Source organism: Apostichopus japonicus, chromosome 20 (genome assembly GCF_037975245.1).
Source record: "Apostichopus japonicus isolate 1M-3 chromosome 20, ASM3797524v1, whole genome shotgun sequence".
Classification (NCBI taxonomy): Eukaryota; Metazoa; Echinodermata; class Holothuroidea; order Aspidochirotida; family Stichopodidae; genus Apostichopus; species Apostichopus japonicus.
The window spans coordinates 33,496,015-33,523,352 of NC_092580.1; the positions used below are offsets into that span (position 1 = coordinate 33,496,015).

The 27,338-nt window shown below is 37.4% G+C and overlaps 1 protein-coding gene across 2 annotated transcripts; it reads left to right on the plus strand.

The window, feature by feature from the left end:
- The first annotated feature begins 1,338 nt into the window (after nt 1-1,338).
- LOC139961291 (transketolase-like) lies at nt 1,339-27,067 on the plus strand. 2 transcript variants are annotated; one of them, XM_071960403.1, is made up of 11 exons: nt 1,339-1,560; nt 14,568-14,685; nt 16,026-16,139; nt 17,453-17,550; nt 19,558-19,749; nt 20,742-20,869; nt 21,161-21,357; nt 22,220-22,538; nt 24,011-24,225; nt 24,460-24,676; nt 25,618-27,067. In XM_071960403.1, the coding sequence occupies exons 1-11, from the start codon at nt 1,448-1,450 to the stop codon at nt 25,779-25,781; spliced, it is 1,875 nt and encodes a 624-aa protein (XP_071816504.1). In that variant the 5' UTR covers nt 1,339-1,447; the 3' UTR covers nt 25,782-27,067. The 2 variants fall into 2 exon arrangements, with proteins under 2 accessions (XP_071816504.1, XP_071816505.1); XM_071960404.1 differs by lacking the exon at nt 1,339-1,560 and adding an exon at nt 5,436-5,689.
- Nucleotides 27,068-27,338: the final 271 nt, after the last annotated feature.

Consider the following 27,338-nt stretch of genomic DNA (forward strand, 5'->3'; position numbering starts at 1 on the left):
TGCTTGAAAACTGCCTTGAACAATATGCACTAAATAAATCGCTCTTCGTCCGCACGCTCCTAAAACTCAAGATCAATTTTCGATGCCTCTGGAAAATTGTTTCGAACCACCGAAAAATGTTTCGCGATCCACTTTTGAGTCTCGTCACGTAGTTTACGGACCGTCGATTCACGACAAATGCATTTAACAGAATATAAAACAGTTAGCCTGGAAGGTCCTGACTTCTCTTATCCTATAGGATCTTCCTCAGAGGGGGACTGAAGCAGTGGCGGAGCTAGGGGTATTGGTCATGGGGGGGGGGCGAGAATGTTCTGTATAGGGGCGCTTTCGACACTTTCTAAGCGGAGCGCCACCACAGGTTGGCGCGGAGCGTACACAATTTTTTTGAGTAATGATACTCCCTAGATCGCCGGAAATGACCCTTTCCGGGCCTTGCTAATTTGCAGATAAACGAAGAATAAATGGTGTCATCGCCATTTTGTCAGAAAATTACACCAACAAAAGGTGACAAATGTCAATAGTAGATGAGAGCGCAATAAAAAAGTCAATAATCGCGAATAAGTAAATAGCTGAAAAGAGCGCCAGCAGTCCATTTGAGTCCGTGAGGGGGGGGGGGGGGGGGGCATCCGCCCCCTGACTATATGGACGCTCCGCCACTGGACTGAAGCGAATACGGACTATATAGAGACACGTTCAAAAGAGACAGAATGATATACGACTAAATATAACAAAGAGAGCTAAAATGACTGCAATAGGCGCTCCTAGAATTAAAGGACTGTGAAGATTAACTCTGAGGCGTTCAACAAAGAGAGTTAATTAAATGAAGGTAATCATAGATTAGGAAGGAAAATATGTGTGTGAGTGTGGCTGGACAGGAAGGAGGGGGTTACATAGGGGAAGTTGAGAGAAGGGGAGTCGCGAATCCAGGGGTACGGAGAAGTGTGCAGGTCTACACCACCTTTTAAACCTCGCACACAAATTAAAAGTAGGTATTAGCACAACTGTGCGTGTACACTTACTCATAGACATAAATTATAGCAACTAATGGGGTGGAAGGGGCGCTGATTGTGGGAATTTTTAGGATACCACCCGAAACAGTTCAAACTTTTAAAAGAAATGAAAATGTGACTAGTACTTGAGCTAATGCATGTATCACTTTGCATTTTATAGTGATATGCATCGACAAACCAAAAGTTATCCCAAAACCGAGATCTTCAACAGCTTCCGTAGCATTTTACAACCTAGTAACCCCTGATGACCTGTGGTTACCACGTGCTTTCATGCATAACATTTAGCGCGATTTGAATCTTCTATAGGTGGCGACAAGTATACAGTACAATGTTCGTTGGGTAGTAATACCATACATCCATAAGCACGCTTTCGTTTCCTGTTCGGACTCCATTCACACTTTCTGACTTAATATAAGACATCATTACATTTTGCTACCATGGGTGACGATCAGTACCACAGACCAGACAGCAAGAAACTGCAAGCTCTAAGGGACATTGCAGAAAAGCTGAGGGTTCATAGCATTGAGGCAACGAGTGCATCGAATTCTGGGTTTGTATTTCATTCAAGTTTGCATGCTTCATGAAGCCTGCTTGCATTCATGTGTACTCTTTCCGCGAATCGTAACAACTTAGCGATGAACATACTCTCTACATTGTTATAATTCTAGGCTAGTAGTACAGTAGTAGCAGTAGCATGGTGTGCTCGTAATTGACGCACTTAAGGATTTGATTAACGATGTCTATCAACGAAAAATCGAAATCACTCACCTGTATACGTTTTCATGTGTAGTTCCTCAGAAATGTAATGATTTGAAAATATTTATTGAGCATACAAATTGAGCAAAAGGTCTGCTGTGTCAAGTTCTTTCGTACCCCTAAATTGACAAATTCGTCAATAAGCTAACCAGTAACTGTAAACTGCCTTGTACTATCTTGTATTGTGGAGATCAATGAGTAATATTTTCTACAAAATTTAAGGGACTCAATGAAATCAGTTAAAGTGCAGTATTTTTGTTTTTGCGTGTTCTGTCTAGGCACTGGTTTACTTTACATTGATTTCCAACACTCACAATGTATGCATAGCCCTATAACATTTTGACAGGTGCTATGTAAGGGAGTTGTATAACATACAGTAGTATGCATTGTATGATGTCTAGGCCAGCATGTATGGTAACTATAGTCTACGACAAAATTTTCGGCTTCGGAATTTGACAGTCATGTTGTTGTTGTATATAGTTACGGACCTATAGGCTTCCGTTGCGCACAAGCCAATGTGTTGTCAGGAGTAATTATAGCTAAGTATGGTGTGTTCCTACTTCTTGTAGAGACTAGAGGTATTGTAATGTGCATGTTTTCATGGAGGACTGCAGGGGTGCAAGTTTTTCTGAGCGAATGCAAACAATTTTAAGATGTTGCAATTGGGGACGCAATTTTTAAAAACCTAGTAACAATACTGGGTAATGTTGAGCATGTTACAGGGGAAGTCATGTCCTAAGAACACAACTTTTAAAATCTTGGTAACAATACTGGGTAATGTCAAGAGCATGTTACAGGGGAAATCATAGAACATGGTCATATCTCTCAGTTCTCGTTGTACCCTCTATTTAACAGACTCTTTATCTTTGGTTGCAGTCAGACAGTCTGAGCAAGTTTTTGCCATGTAGGTTGGCATTGCAGTTCAATTAAGTTAAATCCAGGGGTCAAATTGTGCCCAGGTTTGATGTCAACTAAATTGAAAATTTATGTTTACAGGAATACAGGATGTTAGTTGTGTAAACAGTTTTTTCTGAAGAATGGGCTTGACCCAGATTTTGCCTGTATTTTACAAGTTTTAGAGAATATCTGATGGATACCTTACTCGATTGATATACATTGAGTGTTTATAGCAATGTAATGAATGCATTCCGTCAATCATAACAAGTGAAACTAATTTTTCCTTGCCAGAATGGGAGATTAGGCCAAGGTCTCTTCAAAGAGAAGTCTTTGAAAACGTTTCTCCTTCAATGGAAATATTTTCTGACAAGCTTCCATTGTTACATTACTGTATGAGGACAGCAAACATTGTGACAAGCAGTGCTCTGAATCTGGTTTATTATCTGTTACACACGGTCAACATGGAATGGTTTTCTTTCATGTCAACATGGAATAGTTTTCTTTCATGTCAACATGGAATAGTTTTCTTTCATGTCAACATGGAATGGTTTTCTTTCATGTCAACATGGAATGGTTTCCTTTCATGATATTTGAAAGACTATAGTTTGTGCAAGTCACTTATTGAGCTACAACATCACTGATTTGAGGTCACCAGAGGTCAATGTCTGAAAATCTAGAAAACTCAATAATATCAGAGACAAAGCTTGGATAGACTTTACATTTGAGACTTTGTTGTGGATTTGCTTTGACTTTGACAAGATAACCCCAGCCAACTGAGTGTAAGAACCGAGAACCCTATTTTTTTGTGTGGATGTGAAAGGTCAGTTGAGTTCACCATACAGGTAAACGTCAGAAAACCTTGTAAACAAAATAACTCAGAAAGTGAGTTAAAAGTTGAAATAACTGAATGCCGTTGGTATGTGGTTCCACATTAATAAGTATAAGAACTGTACATGTACTGTACACCATTTTATTTAATGTTCTCATATATACTATAAAATGTTGCAAGGAATCACTGAATAGGACTGTTGGGTTTCTGGGCTTCAAATTTTGACAAGGAATTACAGTAGCAATTGGTTCAAGACATTTTACCGCACAATGTTTCAGCAATTACTTATTGTTTCTATGTGACCAGTGCATTTCCTACATATTAATGCAATGAAAGTTACTGTAAGAATGCAAATTTATGCAGATCTATGTACTGTCTAATGGTGGACTGTCCATGAGATGCTGCTGTATCTACTATAGGCCTTTCTAGGAGTACCAACTTTCAGGTCAACAGGTCATCCCAAGGACAACAGAAAATGTTCCTTATAAATTTTGCCCTGCCTTGCCCATAGCTTTATTGCCACTGTCAATAAACAGGCTTTAAAAATGTTTTCTTGACTCAAAACTTTGTAGTTCACATTATATCATGTAGGATTACTACCATTACTTGGTAAAATAGCCAGCTAGTACACGTCGCACAATTTAGCATTTTTGTTACCATGGTGATAGTTTGAACATCATAACTTATCGCCGGATAATTCACGAAAAGATTGTGCACAAGTCAAAAGTATAGATCTGCTATATGGATGCCTATAATATAATTCAGACTTGTGCTGTTTGTGTAGAGGGCAGTTCAGAGGTCATGTTCTAGAGGCATTCAAGGAGACAAGATCCTCAGAGCTAATAGCACATGTATCTCAAGCAACCCTCTGGATCTTCGACTGATGAAAATGTTATGTATTTGGTATGCAGCATCTACAGTAATGTACTGGTTATGATCATACAGACTTTGCTGATTTAAACCCTAGTGTAAATTCTGCTATTAAAAATGGTCTCTTTGAAACATGAATTACAGAAACACAATAGTCACTTCTTCTTTTTGGTCCTTGGCGCACCAATTGTGATACAGCAAGGCTCATCCCAATGTTATCATGATTTTACATATTGAATGTTATTGTATGGAGATATGTTCATGAATGTGACAAATGTTACAGCAACCCCCCCCCCCCCTCGACATGAGTGATTGTTTGTATGTTTAATTATCAGGCATTGTACTTTTGTACTGTTAACAGTTACATTATTACAATATATAACTGGTCTTCACAGTAAATCATTTCCCATGATTGCCTTGTAAGTTAAAGCAGACCGTAGCTAATGTCTGGTGAGTGATACACCTCAGACTGCTGACCTAACTGAAGTTCATAGACTTGTCCTTTAAATGTATTTCCTCTTTGTTATGAATATGAAACAAAACAGTATGTTTTTATCCAAGCTCTCTGAGAAGGATCTACCAAGGATTGCCTTCCAAGTGGATTCATTACTGTAGGCCGTAGGGTCACTTTTACTGTGTTCTATGGGGTTGGGGTAAATGATTGGGAGGGAGTGTGAATATGGCAAAATAATTCCAACTTCCAACCCTTCATGTTTCACTGTAAACAGTTTTATAGAATTTCCTAATTGTAAAGAACTGTAAATTTGTTTTTTTCCACTGATATTTAATAGTCTCGACTTATACCTTCCATAATGCCAGAAGGAATTTGGTTCATTCTTTATATTTCTTTTCTTTTTTGTACAAGGGTACAGTGTTTTTGATTGGTTTGTATACAAAATGGTTCAGTGCACAAGCATTGTAAAGGTTTGTAAAAGAATGCTGAGTAATTCAATAAGATTTGTATTGTATGGCTATTGTATTCAAGGCTACCATAGTGTACAACTCTGTGCAGGTCAGCCTACACTATAGGACACACCCCCTTTTATAGTCCTGCACATGTGAACTGGCATAGCTAGTCTGTTCTGATACATCGAGGTGTAGGAAGTGTTTGTGTGCTTTGCTGCTGGTATAAGTCGGTACCTCAACACACAGTCAGTCCACTTCCCAGTACCAGAAGTGTATCTTTTCAAGTGTGTCCGAGTCTTTGAAATCAGAGCAAAATGGCAGCTACATTTAAACTGGATGCTGGGCAAAGACAAGCTTTGGAAGATGTTGCAAACAAGCTGAGAGTTGATAGCATTGAGTCTACTCAAGCTTCAGGATCAGGGTATGTATCTAGACTGTTGTGATGTTGATAAGTACCTGTTGATTGACTTTTAGTTTCTTGCACCCTTTATTAAGACTCCATCCACGTTACATACATGATAACTTAGATTAAACACATGTATGTTGTTCACAATAAACCTGAGATCTTCTCTTCTGTGTTTTTGCTCATTATTTCAAAGTAATATATCACACAGAGACTAGGCTGCTGCAGTTTGTGAGAGAGTTAATTTGTAGCCTATTTCACTGTAGCTCAAAGGACAAAGAATTATGGAAGCAAACAGACACAATAATTTTTCTAGAGATCTCATTTTGCAATAATCTTATCATTTGAGAACTGGTTTAAAGAGAAAGAATGTAATAGAAGGGAAAAGTAGTTATTGGGAAGAGTAATAATAATTCTAATAATTTATGTGAGATCCTTACTGCTTCCTTTGTTTGTATCGAATAAAGTGGTTTCTGATGTTGTTTCTTGTTAATGAAGTTACAGTGTGCACTATTCAGTGTTTTATTTTCTCAAACTGAGTATTCCGAGAAAAGCAATAAAATATGTATTTGTATGTATTTTAGATCCTCCTGCAAGCAGGAACTCGTGAAGAAGCCTTCATTGGCTTATCAAAGCCGCAAGCTGACCCAAGTCAGTCTCTTAGATTCATATTTAACGTCCATGATTATGAATCGTCAATTGTCAACAACTCTGTAACTGGACGACATACATTAATCTTGGAGTGACTCAAACTCGGGACGTTATGATTGAAATGCACCAGCGTTTACCACTGAGCTAACACTCCACGAAAATAGAGATCATTGCCAACTTACAGTAGCTCTGTATCTACAATTGAAGAGCACAGTATTTGTATTCAAACCTGAAGTCTCGTGACTGAAATCCCATTCTGGTCACTTTCTTTGCTCATGTCTTGTACAATAATATGTGATCGCCTGCAAGTAATGGTCTGCGTATGACATCTAGGTATGCTGTGCATTAGCTGGAGTTGCGTAGGTTTGTAGGGATTGTGTAACGCAGCGTCACCACATCCAAGAAATATACTAAGGCTGTAACTTCCTTGGTCACAAGTTGACTTTCTGATCACAGTAATCTGTTGAAAGTAGCATTTAAACAAGTTGTACTTCAGAATGGTTGCTATGTGAAATTTACCAACAGTAGTTGTGCACTGTGATGTATGTATACACATAATGCCATATACTGCAGGTAAGTAACCCTGAAAGTCAATATTTAGAAAGAATTTGGTGTGTGGTCATATATTTGTGAGGATTTGTAGCAATTTGGTCCTATCAACTGGAAGAACATAACAGTATGGAACAGTGTTCCCCCTCCCACATACTTACATTACATACATGCATACATACTTTGTGTCTGAACTAGGGATTCAGCCAGCTTGCAAACCAATACACAGGTTGCTCTAAAGAACCTTGAATGCTGTTAATGGAAAACAATATCTTATGCAGACAAACAGGTGTTTAGTAATCATGAATCCTGGTACTAGGTGACAGACTGTGAATTTATGATGCCTTAGAAATAATACACAGGGTATGGGATGTTGATAAAGGGGATATGTGCACATGTCATGTACGGCACACTTCATCTTCTTCTGACATTTTCGAAATTTATTCCGTACAAAATGTTTATAAATGTTCTTAAATCTCCTTCCCAGGATGACTATTTGAGCTAACCAACACACTTACTATAGCTACAAATTAAAAATATTGTGATACTTATGATGCTAAACCTTGCCCTACCCCACCCCAAGGTTCTGAATTCAACACCCAATGTGAAAATTAACATCATCTACTTCTGGGCTAAGCCCTGCTGCAAAATAAATAAAAAAAATGGACATTGCGTTCATTGTTCAAATCAAGTACCTGTATGGTGCAGATAAGGATACCCCCTGGAGATCTCTTCACACCAGAGCCAGGCTTGAAGGAATTGCCTCTGAAATGGATTTGTAACACATAGAGCATTGAATAATAGAAGAAGCTGAAAATAAATCAATACCACATTTATTTCATCAAGGTGCATTTAGTATTTATCTGAAGCCTGTGTAATTTTTAGTCATTGTTTAGTTGATATGTATTAGCCCTGTTTTTGCAGGATTCATTTAATCATTTCAAATGCTCATTTGGTCCTGTCTGGTACCCTAGTTGCATTTATCTAGCAGTACGTACTAGTTTCCCAATCAAAGTACATTTGTGTCACTATGTGTTTGACACTGCATTAAAGCAGACAGAACCTGTGGTATGAATTAAAGATATCACCTTTGGACAAAAAGGACCAAAGTCCAATCCTCGGATTATCAGCAGTCGACAATAGAATTTTATGCAGAACAGTTCTACAAGTCGCAAAAGTTGACAACAAAGCAATTGCTGTTTTAGCAAACTGCTTTACTTTTTAACTAACCAAAAAACAACCAGAAAAATGTAGTGCAGGGGTATGAACTCATTTCTGTTACTATTGTTAATTTATCAGACAATATATTAGAAAAAAGATGGAATACCTGTATTTAAAAAGGGTTTGCATTTTCAGCAAGTGTACTTTTTTAGTTGAGCTTTGGTGTGAATAGCACACTTGTAAATAGTATTGGTGTTCGTGGAAGAGGAACTTTTGAAGGTCAACATGGTTTTTGTACATGTGCACTTAGACATGTCTAGCTGACATAAAAATGGCTATAAAGCTTGTTAATTTTGAAAGGCAAAGACTGGTTTTCAATTTGCAAACTCAATTGTATATCTCTTGAATTCAATTATCAGGATCTTTTTGCACAAAATTGCTGAGTTTTAAATAAAGTCAAAGTACTTTGAATGAAAATGCTAAATTTGACTCTGTGGACCAGCAAAGTGTAACTGAACTAACAAGGCTATCCAACAATTACTCCTTATTTGCATGTGTGTTGGTTTGTTGCCAATTTGCCAACAGCTTTTCCACATTTGTCAGATAACTGATCGTAGTGAGTGCATTAACAGTATTCAACGGTGAGCAATTGATCAAATTATTACAAAAGTCTGTAGTATAATTTTTAGACGAATAAATCATAATTAGGGAGTAATTAATGATTCCAGTTGGTGTGCACTATTGATGCTTGTGAAATTTCACACATCTGTAGTATCACATGTTATAAAGCAAAAACAAAATTTTGAATGTTTTTTCTCAAATTATGCTATAATGCTCGGTAAAGGTACTGAAACATATGGACAGTTTCATTTGTCCTCAGGAGACTGACCTACCTAGGTCTGCCTATCTACCTACCTACTTACCTATCAACCTACTTATGTACCTGCTATCTACCTGCCTAACTATCTACCTACATAACTATCTACCTACATATCAACCTACCGACAGACCTACCTACATATCTACCTACCAACCTATCTACCTACAATCTACCTATCTATCTACCTACATACATACCTACCTGTACTGTATGTGCAGTGCTATAAGAGTATTGAAGCATTAACAAGAGCTTTGTGTGAAGCCAAGCAAACACTTGAAAAGTACAGGATTTTTATCCTTTTTAATCATGATAGTATGTTTCCTACACATAAGGTTATACAATACAGTATGTCCTTTGGTAAGAATGGGATGTATTGTACCATGTTGATGCCAAATGGCACAGAATGTAATCCACAATTTTTCAGTCTGAATGGGGATGGAGGGAGGGGGGGGGTGATGTTTGGAACTCTTCAATAGGATCACAAGTTATTCTGGTTTAAATGCTTGGTGTCTGCCTTCTCTATTGATAGCACATACAGCTTCCAACATATATCCTTTGGTAAAAAACTCTTATGTATTGTACCAATTTGATGCCAATTGGCATGGAAGTAATCCACAATTTTACAGTCTTGATGGGAATGAGGTGAAGGGTGGGGGTATGGTGGGTGAGGTTAGTTAGGATCTCATATTGGATAACAAGGTATTCTGTTGTACATGCTTAGTGTCTTTGCTCTCTTTCTCATCTGATTGATTGAGAATACAATATACTTATTATTCTGTGTAATTACTTAGCCTGTAATCATGCCATGATGTTCTGCGTCTAGTTTGTGCCATAAAACAGGATTTAGGGATTCATAGATCTCGGAAATTAATATCTACAGACTTACTATGCAGTATAGCTTGGAAACATTCTTCCTCATTATGTAGCTTCATGAATTGATTTGGATACATTTTCAATGCTGTCCTACTATAAAATCCCTTAGGACTAAAGTCATTTTAGTTCAATTAGCAAGTTGAACTTAAAACAAAGTCATTGTATCAAAATGAAAAACTGCCGCAGATTTGAGTATCTCCTGCAGCGAATCTGAATCAATATCAAACAACGGAGATGATCTCTAGAGACCAGCAGTGCCTATTTTGTGAAACTACACATCACAATAATTACATCCTATGCAGCTTGGCTGCAGCCCCCTCAGCCTCCTACTATTGACTTTGAGTGCATAATCAAGCAAAAGTACTGAACATGTCTGTAGTATGAAAAAGTTGTCCATTTGATGACATGTTGAGGATAAATTTAAAATACTTCATCTATTCATTATATACTCAGTTATAACTGCTAAGAAGAAGTGTCAGTTTAACTTTAAGGGCAGGCAATCATTTTTTCAGTAATACTTGGTAAATACTGTATACAAGGAGGGAAATTCAATTTTCTCTTCAAAACAAGTACTGTAGTTGGCAACTTTGCACCCAGTTTGGTTTGAAATATGGTCGTTAAGTAAATTTGTGGGGAGATGGACATCTTTCACTGGGACATTAGGATCCAAAACAGATACAGTATGTTGATACATTTACTTGCTACAGAATAGCCTTAAAATTGAAAACAGACAGTAAATATCTGTTTACTTATAAATATGTGTAAAAGTAAGTTGGCCTGACGTTTCGATCCTAGCAGGATCTTCTTCTACTTATAAATATATGATTATATGTAATATATTATTATAACCAAGTCTGTGGATATGATCTGCATGGTGTTTACAGCTACAAAGGTCTAATAAATCAAATCCCTTCAAATATATAAACACCTACAGAAGGATTATATGTTTCATTTTATTGGTATCCATCAGTATGAATTATGGGGATGACTTAATATTTTGACAAATCAGGAACTCTTGTTACAATGTAATCATCTTAATTGTGATGTATCGCCTGATAGAAACATGCACCCTGTAATCCACATTGCTATCATCTTACAGATTAATGTGATAATACGTACAGTAGTATGCAGAATAGGTCCTTGATATATGATTATAGTCCAATTCCTGGACTTTTTGGACATTGTAGGCCAGCTCATCTTTTATAAAAGTCCTGCTAGGATTAAACACTCATGTCTTTCATGGTTACAGTACTAACTGAATGTTCCTGCTGTTGACACAGTTTTTGTAGAGAACATGATTGTATCCGTATTTTCTCTGCGGGGTTAATTTCAAATTCCTTGAAAAAGAGGCTTGATCTTTAGTTTGAACCTAGGATCTGTGACTTAGCTTACGGTAGATTCATTTCTGAGTGTTTTACAGATAGTTTACATTTCCCAGTAACTGTGTAGACTTCTATATCAATGTTGACTTATTGTTCAGAAAAATGGCACTCGTTAGTATGTACAGTCGTTTACAATGAGCTTTGAGCACCTTTAGTATTAAGGCTGATGCCCATAAATATATTGAGGTATAAAAATGTGATACTGTTCTTTGTAACCAGGTTTGGAGGATCGGATATACGGATCATCTGTTAATAAAAATATCAGGTTTGTTGGCCTAAGTTGTTTATTGCAGGGTTCTTGCCATTTGGCAGACAACAGTCGGTCATACCATTAGAGAGTGTGTTATAGAAACCTGAGAGCGCTGACATCAAGTCTCATACCAGTTGCTGAAACACTGTATGTGTGCAGTAAATGTGTTGTAAACAGTACCCATATAATAATCCTTGAAATATTACCAAGTCCACATGATGTTTACAGCCATTTGTTACTTTAAGTGTTTACCTCATTGACGGTATATTCTGTCATGTCTACAGGGCATGTCCCCCCCCCTTCCCCTTCCCACCTGGTGTTCTGTCTTTCCCTCCTGTTCTACCTGGGAATGAGATTAGAATAAAATTATGCAAACTATTATTCAAGTGGTTTGCATTCTAGATTTACTTTGATTCCTTGCATAATGCACCTGTCACCTCACAATAGCACTCTTGCTCTACCTGGGATGGGTGGTTCTACTTGGTAGGGGTGGGTGGGGGGGGGGATGATGGGTCACAGATAAATGCCAAAAGTTTAGGCTAGGTCATGAACTGAAGAGGTTGCGATATTGAAACTTGGAGAGAAATGTAATTTAAAGTTTTACTTATTTGCTGTACTCAAGTTTCCATATAGAGAGCCCATGAAACCCCTTATTTTATTAATTGTTATAAGTTTTCTGTGCAATTTGTTACTGAAACCCCATTACAAATTTACAATACAAAAACAGCTCTCAAGATTTCACTTCTAGTCAAGTTTCAAAGAATTATGAATAATTCCAATAATTTGAAAACATTTACGATTTACTAGTACTGTATTTCAAATAATAATACTATCATGTATTGGTTCAATGTCTGGACATGATTTTTTGGTTGAATTGAATGTTACTCTGTACTGTATAATCCATTCTGTAAAGCACTCTCTATGGATGATGTACATACATGTACGTTTAATCGCTTACAATCTTAGTGTTAGAGCTCTATACTATATGAACAAACACAAAACAATAGCCTTTTATATAGGTCATGTATACAATCTATACAAATAACTTTCTGGTGTTGTAAAGCCTCTTATGCTGCACAGTGATAGAACCAGGGTGAACCCATTCCCAGCAAAATGAAAGAAAGAAGGAGGATCCTGAATTTAAGGAAATGATTGGATTCCTATGCTGTGTAATGGTACACTGCTCTACCAGGAAGGAAGTTGGAAAGATGTTTACTCAGAATATAGAGTCGAGGGTGTTATGAAGCCAGTGCCTTGGTATATTTACATTTCAACTTTAACATTTGAAATAAAATAGCCAGAGAGCGTTTATTGGCTGGTACTGTAATGGAGAACTACCATCCTACATGTTCATAGGATACAGTAATAAATGGTTGTTTTACTTCAACATTGTAAACCCTGTCAATAATAACATGTCCTGATACATTGACTTGCAAAAGCCTGATATTGTTTGCTTGTACAATCTGTCATATTCAATGTTAAAATCATGTCGTATCTATAGGTGGAATAGTACTGTTGATGCTATTAATTGGTGTTGTGACTCTCACCTTCACTCCCTGATGGTGAGGATTAGGACAGTATTACACACCCATTCTGTAAGGTTATATTCAGTAGGACAGTATTACTGTACATACCCATTCTAGGTTATATTCAGTAGGACAGTATAACACACCCATTCTGTAAGGTTAGATTTAGTAGGACAGTATTACACATCCATTCTGTAAGGTTATATTCAGTACTACTGTAGGACAGTATTGCACACCCATTCTGTAAGGTTAGATTCAGTAGGACAGTATTACACACCCATTCGTTATATTCAGTAGGACAGTATGACACACCCATTCTGTAAGGTTATATTCAGTAGGACAGTATTACACATCCATTCTGTAAGGTTATATTCAGTACTACTGTAGGACAGTATTGCACACCCATTCTGTAAGGTTAGATTCAGTAGGACAGTATTACACACCCATTTGTTATATTCAGTAGGACAGTATAACACACCCATTCTGTAAGGTTATATTCAGTAGGACAGTATTACACATCCATTCTGTAAGGTTAGATTCAGTAGGACAGTATTACACACCCATTTGTTATATTCAGTAGGACAGTATAACACACCCATTCTGTAAGGTTAGATTCAGTAGGACAGTATTACACATCCATTCTGTAAGGTTAGATTCAGTACTACTGTAGGACAGTATTGCACACCCATTCTGTAAGGTTAGATTCAGTAGGACAGTATTACACACCCATTTGTTATATTCAGTAGGACAGTATAACACACCCATTCTGTAAGGTTAGATTCAGTAGGACAGTATTACACATCCATTCTGTAAGGTTAGATTCAGTACTACTGTAGGACAGTATTGCACACCCATTCTGTAAGGTTATATTCAGTAGGACAGTATTATGTATCCAATCTGTAAGGTTATATTCAGTACTACTGTAGGACAGTATTGCACACCCATTCTGTAAGGTTATATTCAGTAGGACAGTATAACACACCCATTCTGTAAGGTTATATTCAGTAGGACAGTATTACACATCCATTCTGTAAGGTTATATTCAGTAGGACAGTATAACACACCCATTCTGTAGGGTTATATTCAAGTAGGACAGTATTACACACATTCTAGGTTAGATTTAGTAGGACAGTATTACACACCAATTCTTTAAGGTTATGTTCAAGTAAGACAGTATTACCCACCCATTCTGTAAGGTTATATTCGGTAGGACAGTATTACGCACCCAACTGTAAGGTTACAGTCTTCTTATAGCTAGGTTTGGTAGGGTCACAAGTGTTTATAGTTCTTGACTAGAGTGACAGTGACCTAATCTCTCTTTAATGATGCTTCAAACTTGTAATCTGCATGACAATGCAGTGATATATGACTATTCATAGATATATAGGATCAAGTTGTACATCCTTGAGGGTTTGTTGCCTGCTGATTGGGTACAAACTTTATCAGTGGCCGCACAATCCACTTGGTTTTCACCCCTGATGTACAGTACAGTAACTGTAATCCTGAATGCTGTGGACTGGTTTTAATATACAGTATACGTTAATTATGAGACTTTGCAGCCATCATCGTATAATCTTCCATTCATTATTTTTTATTTTATTTTTATTTTTATATTTTTTTGCAGACATCCAACAACATGTATGAGTGCAGCAGAGATCATGTCTGTCCTGTTCTTCCATACTATGAAGTACAAAGTGGACGTCCCCAAGGACCCTGCCAATGACAGATTCATCATGTCCAAGGTATCTCAATCTATCTTCCCAAAAGATAAGATAATAAAATAACTTTAATAATGTATATTGAAGCAGACCCAAAAAAAGGGAAGCAGAACCTTTAGTTTTCTACATATACAGTTTTCAAGGAAACAGTCCCCTACCCCAGATAGTGAATGCCACACAAATGTAGTCGGCCCCTGTAGAAGGAATTCACTATATCTGTTACTAAGGCAGTGAAGCAATACTTCCCAAACTGTGGGTGACCTGAATGTCGTTAGTCGTTGGTCGCGTGCCAGGAAGGGCAAAACATGAAAGTTAATCAGTAAACAATGTTTCAGATGGAATCTCCAAGCATTACCTCCAATGAATACAGAATGGTTTGATAACATTGACAGGTACACTGTATGACCAAATAGCTGCATTTACTTCACTTCTCTCAATACCTGTCTCCTAGCCATACAGTCTTGATCTACCCTAGCCTACAAACTGGTAACATGCACTACACCTTCCCCAAGCCCCAAGTCCCTTTTCCTTCTGAATCTACCATTCAGAAGTTCTTTAGTGTAAGACAAAAGCTGGTTATAAGGCAACAGCTTCAAATTCACAGAAACAGATTAATATTTGATATACATGTGTCCTAAAATACAACATTTACCAGACATTCTGATGATTAATGATTAGATGAAGTTTCATCACTCTGTACTTTGCCATGTGTATAAATAATGATAGGAATGTGTGGTGAAGACACGTATAGTAATTTACTCATAAGTGGACTGGTTTCCGTTGAGATACCAGCAAGTAATACTGAGTTGGCTTTATTTCATCATCGGAGGTTTACTTGGTTCGTGAATGAAACCATATATTCAATTACTGAACAACATTTGTATTGCTTTACTTTGCATTTAACCTCCCTCGGCATCTTACTCTCAATACTCGATAAAAGGTCAAACAAATAACAGGGAACCTGAAAAAGATCTTACTTCACTATACGAAACTCACGCTGAGATTGATAAAATCAGCCAGAATTATTGAAGGTTTGCAAGTCCAACAAACTTCTGTCCATTTATTTTATCTGATACAACTTTTCTGCCCAGACCTTAGCCAGTTTTTAGCTCAGTGTTTGTAGGAATAGTCAATTATTGTAATGACATGGGTTGCTTAAAAAGGTTGAGGTACATTATGTGAGAATTGAGAACATCACCTAGCTATGTCAAAAATGGCAGAAAGCTTCATACACGTTAAAACAGTTAAACAAGTTAAAACAGTCTTGACAAATTATTAATATACAGAATGATATATCAATATATTGGTTAGCAAAGATTTTTTGGCAGTTCCTTGACTTATTATTTGTTTGTTTGTTCATTTAGGGCCATGCTGCCCCCATTCTGTATGCTGCCTGGGCTGAAGCAGGTCTCTTCCCTGTTCAAAATCTTCTCAACTTGAGGAAGATTGACTCTGACTTGGAAGGTCACCCAACACCTGTAAGTATACTTCTTTTTGATTTTAAAGAAGGTTCTGGAATCTATGCTATTGGGGAGAACAATTGGAGTTCTGGAATCTATGCTATTGGGGACAACAATTGACTAAATTTACAAAGTAGCAATAGAGGCCAGAAGTTGAATCTTTCTCTGATACAGTATATATTCAAGTCTACAAAGCATACCTTACAAAGGTAGCCTTTATTTATTACATACAGTATAAACTTGTAATTCAGAATATTTTACTCAAATGATTTGCTGTGTAAAATTATATTAAAGCCATGGGGCACCTCGCATCACTCATAACATACAAAATATGTCATATATATTAACTGAACTAATTGCAGTAAAAATTCCTGCAAGATTTACAGTAGTAAGTAGACTTGGTAGGATAAACAAACCACATATTGCTAGTCAGCCCTAATTGAAGTGGTTGTCAGCAGCGAGACTCATCTTCCACAGTGGACATACTACCTCTGGATTATTCATAATATGCTGCTAAACTTTTCCATTTCATTGAGCAAAAAGCAATGCAAGATTACTGTCTGCTTGATTTGACATCTGATAAGGAAATGTTTGTATCCATGGAAGCAGAAACGAATGAATCAGCAATTAGTATTGTTTAGATGTGATGGTTGTCATTGATGGATAAACTCTCTCAGGAAATAGTAGAAACTACTCCCTATCATCAGCAGAACATGCATCTCTTCAGTTAAAGGAAAAACAAACTTAAACAAAGAGAATGCCAAAAATATTACTTATTTTTTCCTTTCTGATTTGCTGAGATACAATACACAATGGTTTGTATCATTATTGTTGAGCAAGAACATTGTCAAAAAGTTGTGTTCTTGTAATAATGAGATGTAAATACATTACTGTGGGAAAACCACACAAATGTAGCAATGCATGTAAATTGATAGGATGGTGCGGCCTAAGTTGCAAGAAACAAACTTTCCATCAAACTATGTTCGATGATGACCTCATACATGACTGTGCAACCAACCGTTTGAAGAAAATGTAATAATAAAATATTCTTAAATCCAAGAGAAATTAGGACACCATCTCAAGAATTGTTTTAGATTCATTCACATATGGTGACTAAATACTTTACCGTATTATTTGACACAGACATGTTTGCATGTAGTAAGTATCATTTGGACTGTTCACTTTAGAGTTATACATTATGTTTTATTGTAATTTGAAGAATCCTTAGCCCTTTTTTATCACCCAGCACCATTACTTGTTTTGCTTTCAGCCAGATTATTTGAATTTTTTTCTCATTCCTTTCTCTTGCTTTTTGTCTTCTCATTATCTAGAGATTGTCTTTTGTTGATGTAGCCACTGGTTCTCTGGGCCAGGGTCTGAGTGTTGCTGCTGGGATGGCATACACTGGCAAATATCTGGACAAAGCAGAGTAAGTCATCCCTCTGTTACCATTACTGAAATAGTGCGATTCCTAAAGTGAAATCAAAAGTGACAAGTATTTCAAGACTGTCACACAGCACATTCAGGAACAGATTCCATATTACAAGACTGATGCACAGGAACAGATTCCGTATTACGAGACTGACACAGTGGAACAGATTCTATATTATGAGACTGACACACTGGAACATATTCTATGTTATGAGACTGACTTACAGGAACAGATTCTGTATTAGGAGACTGACACACAGGAACAGATTCCATAATAGGAGACAGACACAGGAACAGATTCCTTATTACGAGACTCTGAGACACAGGAACAGATTTTGTTTTAGGAGACTGACAGACAGGAACTGATTTTGTATTAGGAGACTGACATTCTGCATTCCATTGTGTCTTGTCATCAAAAGAAGTGAAAGGTAAACATGAAGTTACAGATCATGCCATTTTTAACATCAAATGATGTGCCTCCTCAGAAACACATTGCTCGGTAACTTCTGCATGTAAATCCAACTATGTATATAGCCCTGGTGACTTCCTAGGCTCTGATTGGCCAGTGGAAATGTAAGGCATTGTTTAAGGTTATGATACAACTTCCTGTAAATTTAACCTGTCTGATAAGAAATTAATAGATTGGGTTTTGCTGCACATTCTTGGAAGTCATGTCCCAAACAAGCAAACAGTCAATGTTGCAAGACACAAGAGTTGTGAAGATTGTCGAGAATTGCAATATCCAATTACATAAAGTATTCGCAATATATCTTTATCTTTAAGATGTTCCTTGCTAAATGGAAAAGAGAACGCTTCTTATACGATGCAAATTCACATTTCATGATGAATATTTTTGTGATTTTTAACACTTCCAGCCTATGCCACCAGTCATAACTAATATCTAGTCTGCATCATGTCGCTTTACAATGTACCAGAATTTCTGTTAGCTGTTCAAACAAGACCTGTTTGTGTCATAGACAATAATTAATGGTTTCAAAAAATGCTGGTTATTATTCTAGTATTAGTTTGTGCTTTCCTTTGTGAGTTACTGGGTTTCCTTGGCTTGGGAAAGACTAAGTAGGGTAATGTGTACGTGGCAGAATTAAAGTTGTGCATTTTTGTTGTTGTTTTCAGAATTGAACAATTTGAAACAGTTTTTTGATGACATATAATTCCTTCAATGGATTTAAGTGATTGTCTAGAAAATAATCATTGTATTTATGTGACTGATACTACCTCATTTGTTTAACATAATATTCTCTGTAAAAAATGGATTCCCATAGCAACATTTACATTGTGAAAATTGTCACCAGATGTAGGGTTAAATACATGTAATGTAATGCAAAGAAGAACACAGAAAAGCCATATTACACACACATATAAATATATATATCACAAGTGATATCACAAAGCTATGCCACACATTACCTCCACCATATTCCTTGTTTGTGTCATAAACCTATCTGTAGAATAGCTCTTCTTTTACTAGTCAACTTGCTTCAAGTATTGCAAAGGTTGACATAGAAAGTGGTAAGAAAATTTGACAAGTTGTTTCTGGGTATTGGGTCGGATCACATTAATACTTTGATCAACTTTGGTTTTCCCCACATTGGTTTATTTTAAATTCTGCCTGTGACCATGCATGGCCACTTTCTTACTTCAAATTGCCATTTTCTGTCATTTTACTGTAGTTAATGGAGGTTTTCAAATGTTTCACATAACAGCATATTGTAACAAAAAATAGTCATAATTTTTGTGTCAACTCAATTCACCATAATGAATTCCTCAAACCTATTATGTAGCTAAACAAAATAATCTGTAATGCCTTTATCCAAATTGTTTCTACCTCGCTGAAACTTTGTCACCCATTCCTTTCCCATGTTATAAAGCAAAAGTATTCTACTGTATAATAAATACTTTGACTGCATAGTGGCCTTATTGTAGAAAGTCAATTGCTCTTTGGTTTAGTACTGTATTATCAACCAGTCTTGTGTTCTCTTCGCAGCTATCGCACCTACTGTCTCCTTGGCGACGGTGAGAGTGCCGAGGGCAGTGTCTGGGAGGCTATGGCCTTTGCGAGCTACTACAAATTAGACAACTTGGTAGCCATCTTTGATGTCAACAGGCTTGGCCAGAGTCAGCCCACCGCGCTGCAACATGACATGGACACTTACCGCCTGCGCTGTGAAGCCTTTGGGTACGTTCACTCCCTACTCCAGTTTAAGATCTTACGGTTTAGAAGACAAAGTGAACACTAGCAATTTTAGTTTGCCTTTTAAGGAAGCGGTTATTGGTGTGCAAATATTGCAGCTTTGCTGAAGTTTGTTTACCCATAGTCAGTGACTTGCAATTCTTTCAATGAGTGTGGGTATTGTCTAATATTGGCACAATATGAATGCGTGCAAGGGTTATTTTCTGTTGTAGGTCTAGCATACTGTCAACTCACATAAATGTGCATTAAACATACCGTTGTTCAGTTATGGTCGTTCTGTTTGGTATGCTGTACAATTTATGTGGAGCTAGTACATAGATAGTTGGGTGATCAGCAATGCATTTGTGTAATCCAATTGTAAAGGAATTCAGCATAAATGATGGGAGATTTCTGAAGCATATTGTTGCTAAGGAAATTAGTCATTTTACTAGTTTGTATCATATTTGAAAAAAAAAATGCTACACATGGTAACTCCAAAGGTAAAACTTGGATAAACTTCATACTTATCATGTGGATTCACCAAAGTAAGTGGAAGAGTCTGATTGGTTGTGGTAGAGTTCAAAGGTCAGCAGAGGTCAAAGTCTGAAACCTTGTAAGCAAGATAGCCTCAAAAAGCAGAGTTTGTATGAGCATCATACCTGTTATGTAATTTTGATTAAGGAAGTTTAAGAATCCTTCTGTTTGCTGTGAAGGTCATTTGAGGTCAACAGAAGGCAAGGTTGAAAGCCTTGTTAATAGATTAAATTGTTAAGAGCCTTAGTGCTGATTATATCAATTCAACTGTACTTAATAGTCCAAACTTGAAATTGTGTCTACATTAGTTGCATGCAATATGTTGCTATAAAATGTGGCCTGGAACACTAAGCCAGTTGGCTGTCTGGTATCAAAAGGAAAGCTGATTTGTTATTTATTAGGATACCTATTGTCTTGTTGTCTGCTCTGGTCATGTCTCTTATCTGTTCTGTTTTAACATCTAGCTTCAACACGTACATAGTAGATGGCCACAGCATAGACGATCTGGCTAAGGCCCTTCATGCTGCTACAACTGTCAAGGACAAACCCACCTGCATCTTGGCAAAGACCTTCAAAGGAAGGGGTGCAGAAGGTACGGTACCTATTGTTACGATAACTGACCTCCTTTACTGAACATGTTTTTTCGTAATGAGTCAGAATCCATACTCAACTGTAGTCCGATGATTGGTAGAATGATTTTACCAGTGACTGGTACGAACAATAGTTCTTGCAAGGTACTCTTCTACTAGCAGAGAATGATTGGACAACATGATTTGGTAAATCGTTAGTCTCAGGCAATAAAATGTCAAACCTTAGATTAGTCTCAGTTTTTTTCCATTTGAACTCACAATAAATTTATGTGTTTCATTTGTCCTACAACTAGGAATTGAAGATAAAGAGGGCTGGCATGGGAAAGCACTCGGAGCTAAAGCAGAGGCAGCCTTGGCTGAGATCAAAGGCAGGATCAAGAACCAAGGTGCACATGGAATCACAATCAACGCTCCCAGCGGGGCCGTCCCTGTACACGATCTCAGTGCCGTCAAGCTCCCTAGTCCTCCAGCTTACAAGAAAGGAGATAAGGTAACGTAATGTAGCCTAACATAACCTAACGAACAAAAGGCGATGTAATGCAACATAATGTAGCCTAACATAACCTAACTAACAAAAGGCAATGTAATGCAACATAAGGTAGCCTAAGATAACCTAACTAACAAAAGGCAATGTAATGCAACAAAATTAGCCTAACATTACCTAAAGAACAAAAGGCAATGTAATGCAACGTAAGGTAGCCTAAGATAACCTAACTAACAAAAGGCAATGTAATGCAACATTAGGTAGCCTAACATAACCCAACTAACAAGAGGCTATGTAATGCAGCATAATGAGCCTAACATAACCTAACTAACAAAAGGCTATGTAATGCAACGTAATTAGCCTAACATAACCTAATTAACGAAAGTCAACTCAATGTAATGCAGATGTGGATTCACTTATTAAGTACAAGAACTCGTATTGCTTTCCATGGTCAAAGTTTATTTGAGGTCAACAGAGGTTAACTATGGATTAAATGCCAGGATAGACTTTATACGTGGTAGCTGGATTCACCTAATTGAGAACAAGAATCACATTGGGTAGAAGTCAAAGGTTATTCCAAAACAATACAGGTGATAGTCTGAAAAACTTGTAATTACAATAAGTAAAAAACTTCATACTTGGTAAGTTTGTATGTGGATGCTCTTCATTAGGTATGAGAACATCATGTTTACATTTAATTAATTCTAATATAGTATGTGGCAAAGAAGCCTGCTTGCTTTCTGGTTACTCCATGTCTGTCTATATTGATGCCTGCTTAATGAAAAGGTCACTTCAGAATACTTTAGTATCAATTAAAATATTGTCATGTTGTATGACATAGTTTTGAATTTCCCTCTCACATCTTTAGATAGCGACACGTGTGGCTTATGGTACCGCTCTGACAAAGCTCGGGGAGAACACCAGTGTTGTGGCTGTGGATGCAGAAACAAAGAACTCAACCCATGCCGAGAAGTTTATGAAAGCTCACCCAGACCGTTTCATAGAATGCTTTATCGCAGAACAGAACATGGCTGGTGTGGCAATGGGCTGTGCTTGCAGGGACCGAGCTGTGGTCTTTGCCAGTGCTTTTGCTTGCTTCCTCTCCCGTGCTTTTGATCAGATTAGGATGGGAGCTATTTCTCAGACCAATGTCAACTTCTGCGGCTCCCACTGCGGAGTCAGTATTGGTAGGTGGACCTAGTTTATCGGTAGAGGTAAACCATTCAGTCTTGAAACTGTTATTTTATTTAGTCTTGACAGTCTAAGCCATCCCTTTTAGGTACTATTATTTATTCAATGATCACACTATCCTCTCGATATGTGAATCGGCCAACATTTTTTACAACATGTTTTGAAAAGAATGGGAAATCATCATTTAGGTTTGTTTAAATTTCTAGAAAGAGGAATGTGATCTAAAGAGTGTCCAGAGTTTTAGTTGACTAATGCAAGTTAAGACAATTCACTGTTATAAGTAGCCATCACATTATAGAGCTTTAGGAATAAATTTTGTTAATATTTCTGAGTGATATAATGTACTACACAAGTGTGGCTCATATAGTTGTGAAATATTCTTTGATGCAAAGACAGAACAATTCCATGAAGACTGTTACTTTCTGCCCTGTTTGTTATATGCAAAGTATTTAATCAGATATTGTGAGCATACCATTTAATATTCACACTTAGTTGTGGTGGTTCTGTTGAATCTTGCCTAACTGTCTGTTTTCTCTGATTCCATGAATTTGAAGCATAGGCATAGGTGGGGGGAGGGGGGTCTGCATCCCCCTTCCCCCCCATCCCCCAACAACATATTTCCATGAAAACTTGGGCAATATGCTGATATTGTTTCTGGACTGCAAAATAGAACTTAACTGCAGTAATCTTGTGTGAGGAGACTCATTAGTTCCATTAAAAAACTCAGCCTCAGGTTATTAGATAATATTCTAAGCTTGCCGATTAATCTGGTAGCAATATTTTTCAGAAATATATTGGTAGACTAATCTGAAAAGTGAAACTTTACTTCCAATGGTAGCACCATTATGCATATAAGTACCCTTATTAGGTAAAAAAAAACTCTCAAAGGTGATGGGGATCTCACCAGTGTGCCCTACATTTTGTGGGCAAATTGTGACAGGCGCCCCACCCCCTCCCCCCTCCAAACAGATTTGGGTTCCTAAGCCCGTGAGCATATACACCATTGTTTGAAGGTTATGGTCATTCCTGTGTAGATTTTACTACAAGTTACAATGCTCAGCACATTCTACATTCATCCTAATGCCCAGTGCGCTCTTACTAAGATTTTTGGCAATCATTGGCTCATTTGGTTTGTTAGAAATTTTGCATCATGTTTTCTTTATTCTCCTCCTTACCACAGAAACCCCTCCTCTTCCCCTGTGACCTCCCTGTATGTCTCCTTCTGAGCTTGCCATGCCTCTTAAAGCTACCGTCATACAACAACACTTATAAGTAAACATGAACCTTTCTCTATGGAGGGAGGAATTGACTTACCAGTTGGTAGCAGCATAGATTTAAAGAGGTCTCTGACATGTACCATTTCTGCAGATCACCTGTTGTGTCATCAATTTAGGTTGTAAATCAGCCCTCATAGGTTATGAGCCATTTCTGACAAGCACCATTTCTAATCTTGTTATCTCATCATCAGGTGAGGATGGACCATCTCAGATGGCTCTTGAGGACTTGGCCCTCTTCAGGTCTGTCCATGGATCGACGGTGTTCTACCCTAGCGACGCCGTATCCATGGAGAGGGCGGTAGAGATCGCTGCAGTGACCAAGGGCATCTGTTTCATTAGGTCCAGCAGACCAGCCACCGCTGTTATCTTTGATAATGACGAGAAGTTTGAGGCTGGCAAAGCAAAGGTTAGTAAGAGGAGATTACCTCATGACCTACCTCAGAAGTAACTGATTAACATGTTGCTTCGTTACAGACAAAATCATTGAGGAGGATTGTCTTTGATTCTACACAAGTTTAATTCTATTCTCTTCATGTAGCCGACTGTAAGCAATCATAATAAATATGTAAAATAATAAGTTTCCCAGTCCAAGAGATATATTGGGAGAGACTTGAATGTGTTTTGTTGTTTTGAATTTCAGGTTGTGTTTCGCCATGACGATGCCAAGGCAACCGTTATTGGAGTTGGCATCACCCTTCACGAGGCCATTGAGGCTCATGACTTGTTGGCAAAAGAAGGCATTCACATTAATGTCATCGATCCCTTCACATTGAAGCCGATAGACAAGGACACCATCATCCAAGCTGCCAAGGCCAGTGGAGGCAAGATCATTACTGTGGAAGATCACTACCCACAAGGTATGTTATCATGTATATGTATTTTAGATCCTCCTGCAAGCATTAACTCGCAAAGAAGCCTCATTGTCTTATCAAAGCCACAAGCTGACCGAAGTTACTCTCTTAGATTCATATTTAACGTCCATGATTATGAATTGTCAACAACTGTTACTTGACGACATACATTAATCTTGGGGTGACTCGAACTCGGAACCTTATTATTGGAAGGCACCGGCGTTAACCACTGAGCTAACACTCCACATGACTGCCTCTTTGTGCCAATTTCTGATTGGTTCTTTGCAAGTACTTATATATAAGAGTGTCTAGGGGGTTGTTTAAACTTGGAGGAAATTACACACTTGATGTTTGTATGTACTAATATACTAAGTATAGAACCCATTAATCTGGATTCTCTTCAAGCTCTGGTCTTAAATGTTGACAGTCAGCAAACTGTGGGGCAGGACCTAAAAATCGTTCAAAAAATATTTCTTGACGGTAGGTGACAAGAATTTTCCCAGACGTTGGAACATTTATCTTCAGTTTCTGGAACTTGCCAACTGACATCGACCAGGTTTCTGTTGGCACAGGAAATCCATAGTTCTAGTTAGCTTTAATGCATTAATGAGCGTCAATTCTGAAGGGTGGGCGTCTGGTGGGTCTTGACTGGGTTTGAATTCGGAAGGGTGGGACATCCGGTGGGTCTTGACTGGGTTTCAATTCTGAAGGGCTGGGCATCTGGTGGGTCTTGACTGGGTTTGAGTTCTGAAGGGTGGGCATCTTGTGGGTCTCGATTGGGTTTCAGTGACTCAGTTTGCAGACTGTTGGTCAAGTTGGTCAAGACCAAAATGTCCTGGTAATCAAGATCTGACTGATCTTGTAAAGGGATACATCCCGAAGGCACATTCTCCAGAGAAAAGCAAATTAAGGTAGTCCTGAAACAAACAAATTTGTTATCTTTTCAGGTGGCCTTGGAGAAGCTGTTAGTTCAGCTGTGGCAGGGGAAACAGGAATCAGTGTGAAGATCATGGCCGTAACTGAATTACCCAGGAGCGGGCCCCCCAAGGTACTCATTGATATGTTTGGTATCAGTGCAAAGAAGATCGTGGAAGCAGTGAAGGCCCTCTGATTCCACTCAACTCCCAAAGAGTTACCCCACTATTTAGTTTTTCCAATATATAGAGCATAATCATCATTGGTTCTAAAGTGTCTCTTTTTTTCTATTTTTATGGTCTTTTGGAAAAAAATTAAATTTTTTGGTAGTCGCTAATCATCTGGTTCTGCAATTTTAATTTTTGTCAATAAGAGGTTTTAGTTACACAAGACAAAGCTCTGGATATATCATAGCATTAAATGCATTCCAGGGAATGGTCATCATATCATTGCATTTAATGCATTCAAGGCAATGTTCATCTTTAAGAAGAACTGTATAATCGTTAAATCTAGTTCAGTACATGTAAAAGGATGTGAACAACTCATTTTAATGTAGAAATGAATGATCAGTTGTTTTGAGAAAACAATAATAACAAAATGATTAAACACTGGATTTGTATTGTTGAGATTGCAGGACTTGTGTCACCTCTTCAAATCCTAGTATAGTAAGAAAAAAAACATTATTTGCTCTTTCAAATTGTGAAGTGGAGTTCAAAAGATAGATCTTGGTGTGCCATGTTTTATTCCAAACTAATTCTTTCCTCTGTTTGCATGACTTTTAGTTTGAGAATAGGTGCTATCATATCAACAAGGAATTAGGCTGTTTATCTGTACTATCAGACTGTGTAGTTAGTCATTGTTGTATGCTTAGGCAATAAACACTTACCCTGTAATCCTACTGCCAAACTAAATCACTTGATGTAGTTTCCTTCACATCACTCCCCCAACTATTCTCTATAAAGTGACAACTTACATAGGTTTTTGACTTATAAAGCTGTTCTCATTAATATACTAATGTTATGTAATCCATGGCTGATGCATACATAACAGAATGTAATTAGTGTCTTCATTAGATGTGTGAGTGAGCGCCTCAACTTAAACATGTTAAAAGGTAAGGCATTTGTTTACGGCAAGTTAGAAATTGGAGGTTATACCGATACAAAGTTGTGGCAGAGTTTCACAGATTCAAATGGAGACTAAACATAAGCCGGTGTGTATCATTGGGACTAACCAACCTGGAATGTTGTAAAAAGAATACAAAAGTTTGATATTTTTCTAAGATTGTATCCTTTTCCTGATGTCAGATTCTGTACCTCTGGCTTCAGTTGGTGTGTTCTCTAGTGAGAAACTTACTCTACTTGGATCATGTCATTCCCTTACATAAAAACCATAGAGCTTGTTGATGTAGTTTCCATGATCTTTCCTAATTCCTTGAAATATCTGTGCTTTCATTATAGTCTTTGATTTTCATGAATTTAAAATTCACTCTCTCTGATCGTGATATTTGGTTCCTAACAGTTTTGATTTCTCCATTTGAGATCACTCATACTTAGATTAGTCCCATAGATAGATAACCTTATCTGTTGGTAAATTTAAATTTCCTCTGGTTTATGGATAACAATGGTTCTATTATTCTTGTATTGTTTTGGTATTTTCTGTACAACACATTTTGTGAATTCCAAGGTGAGGAAAACAAAGTTGCTAAATAAAGAGCATAAAAAAATGTAACTTTGTAGAAAGAGTTCTTTCCTTT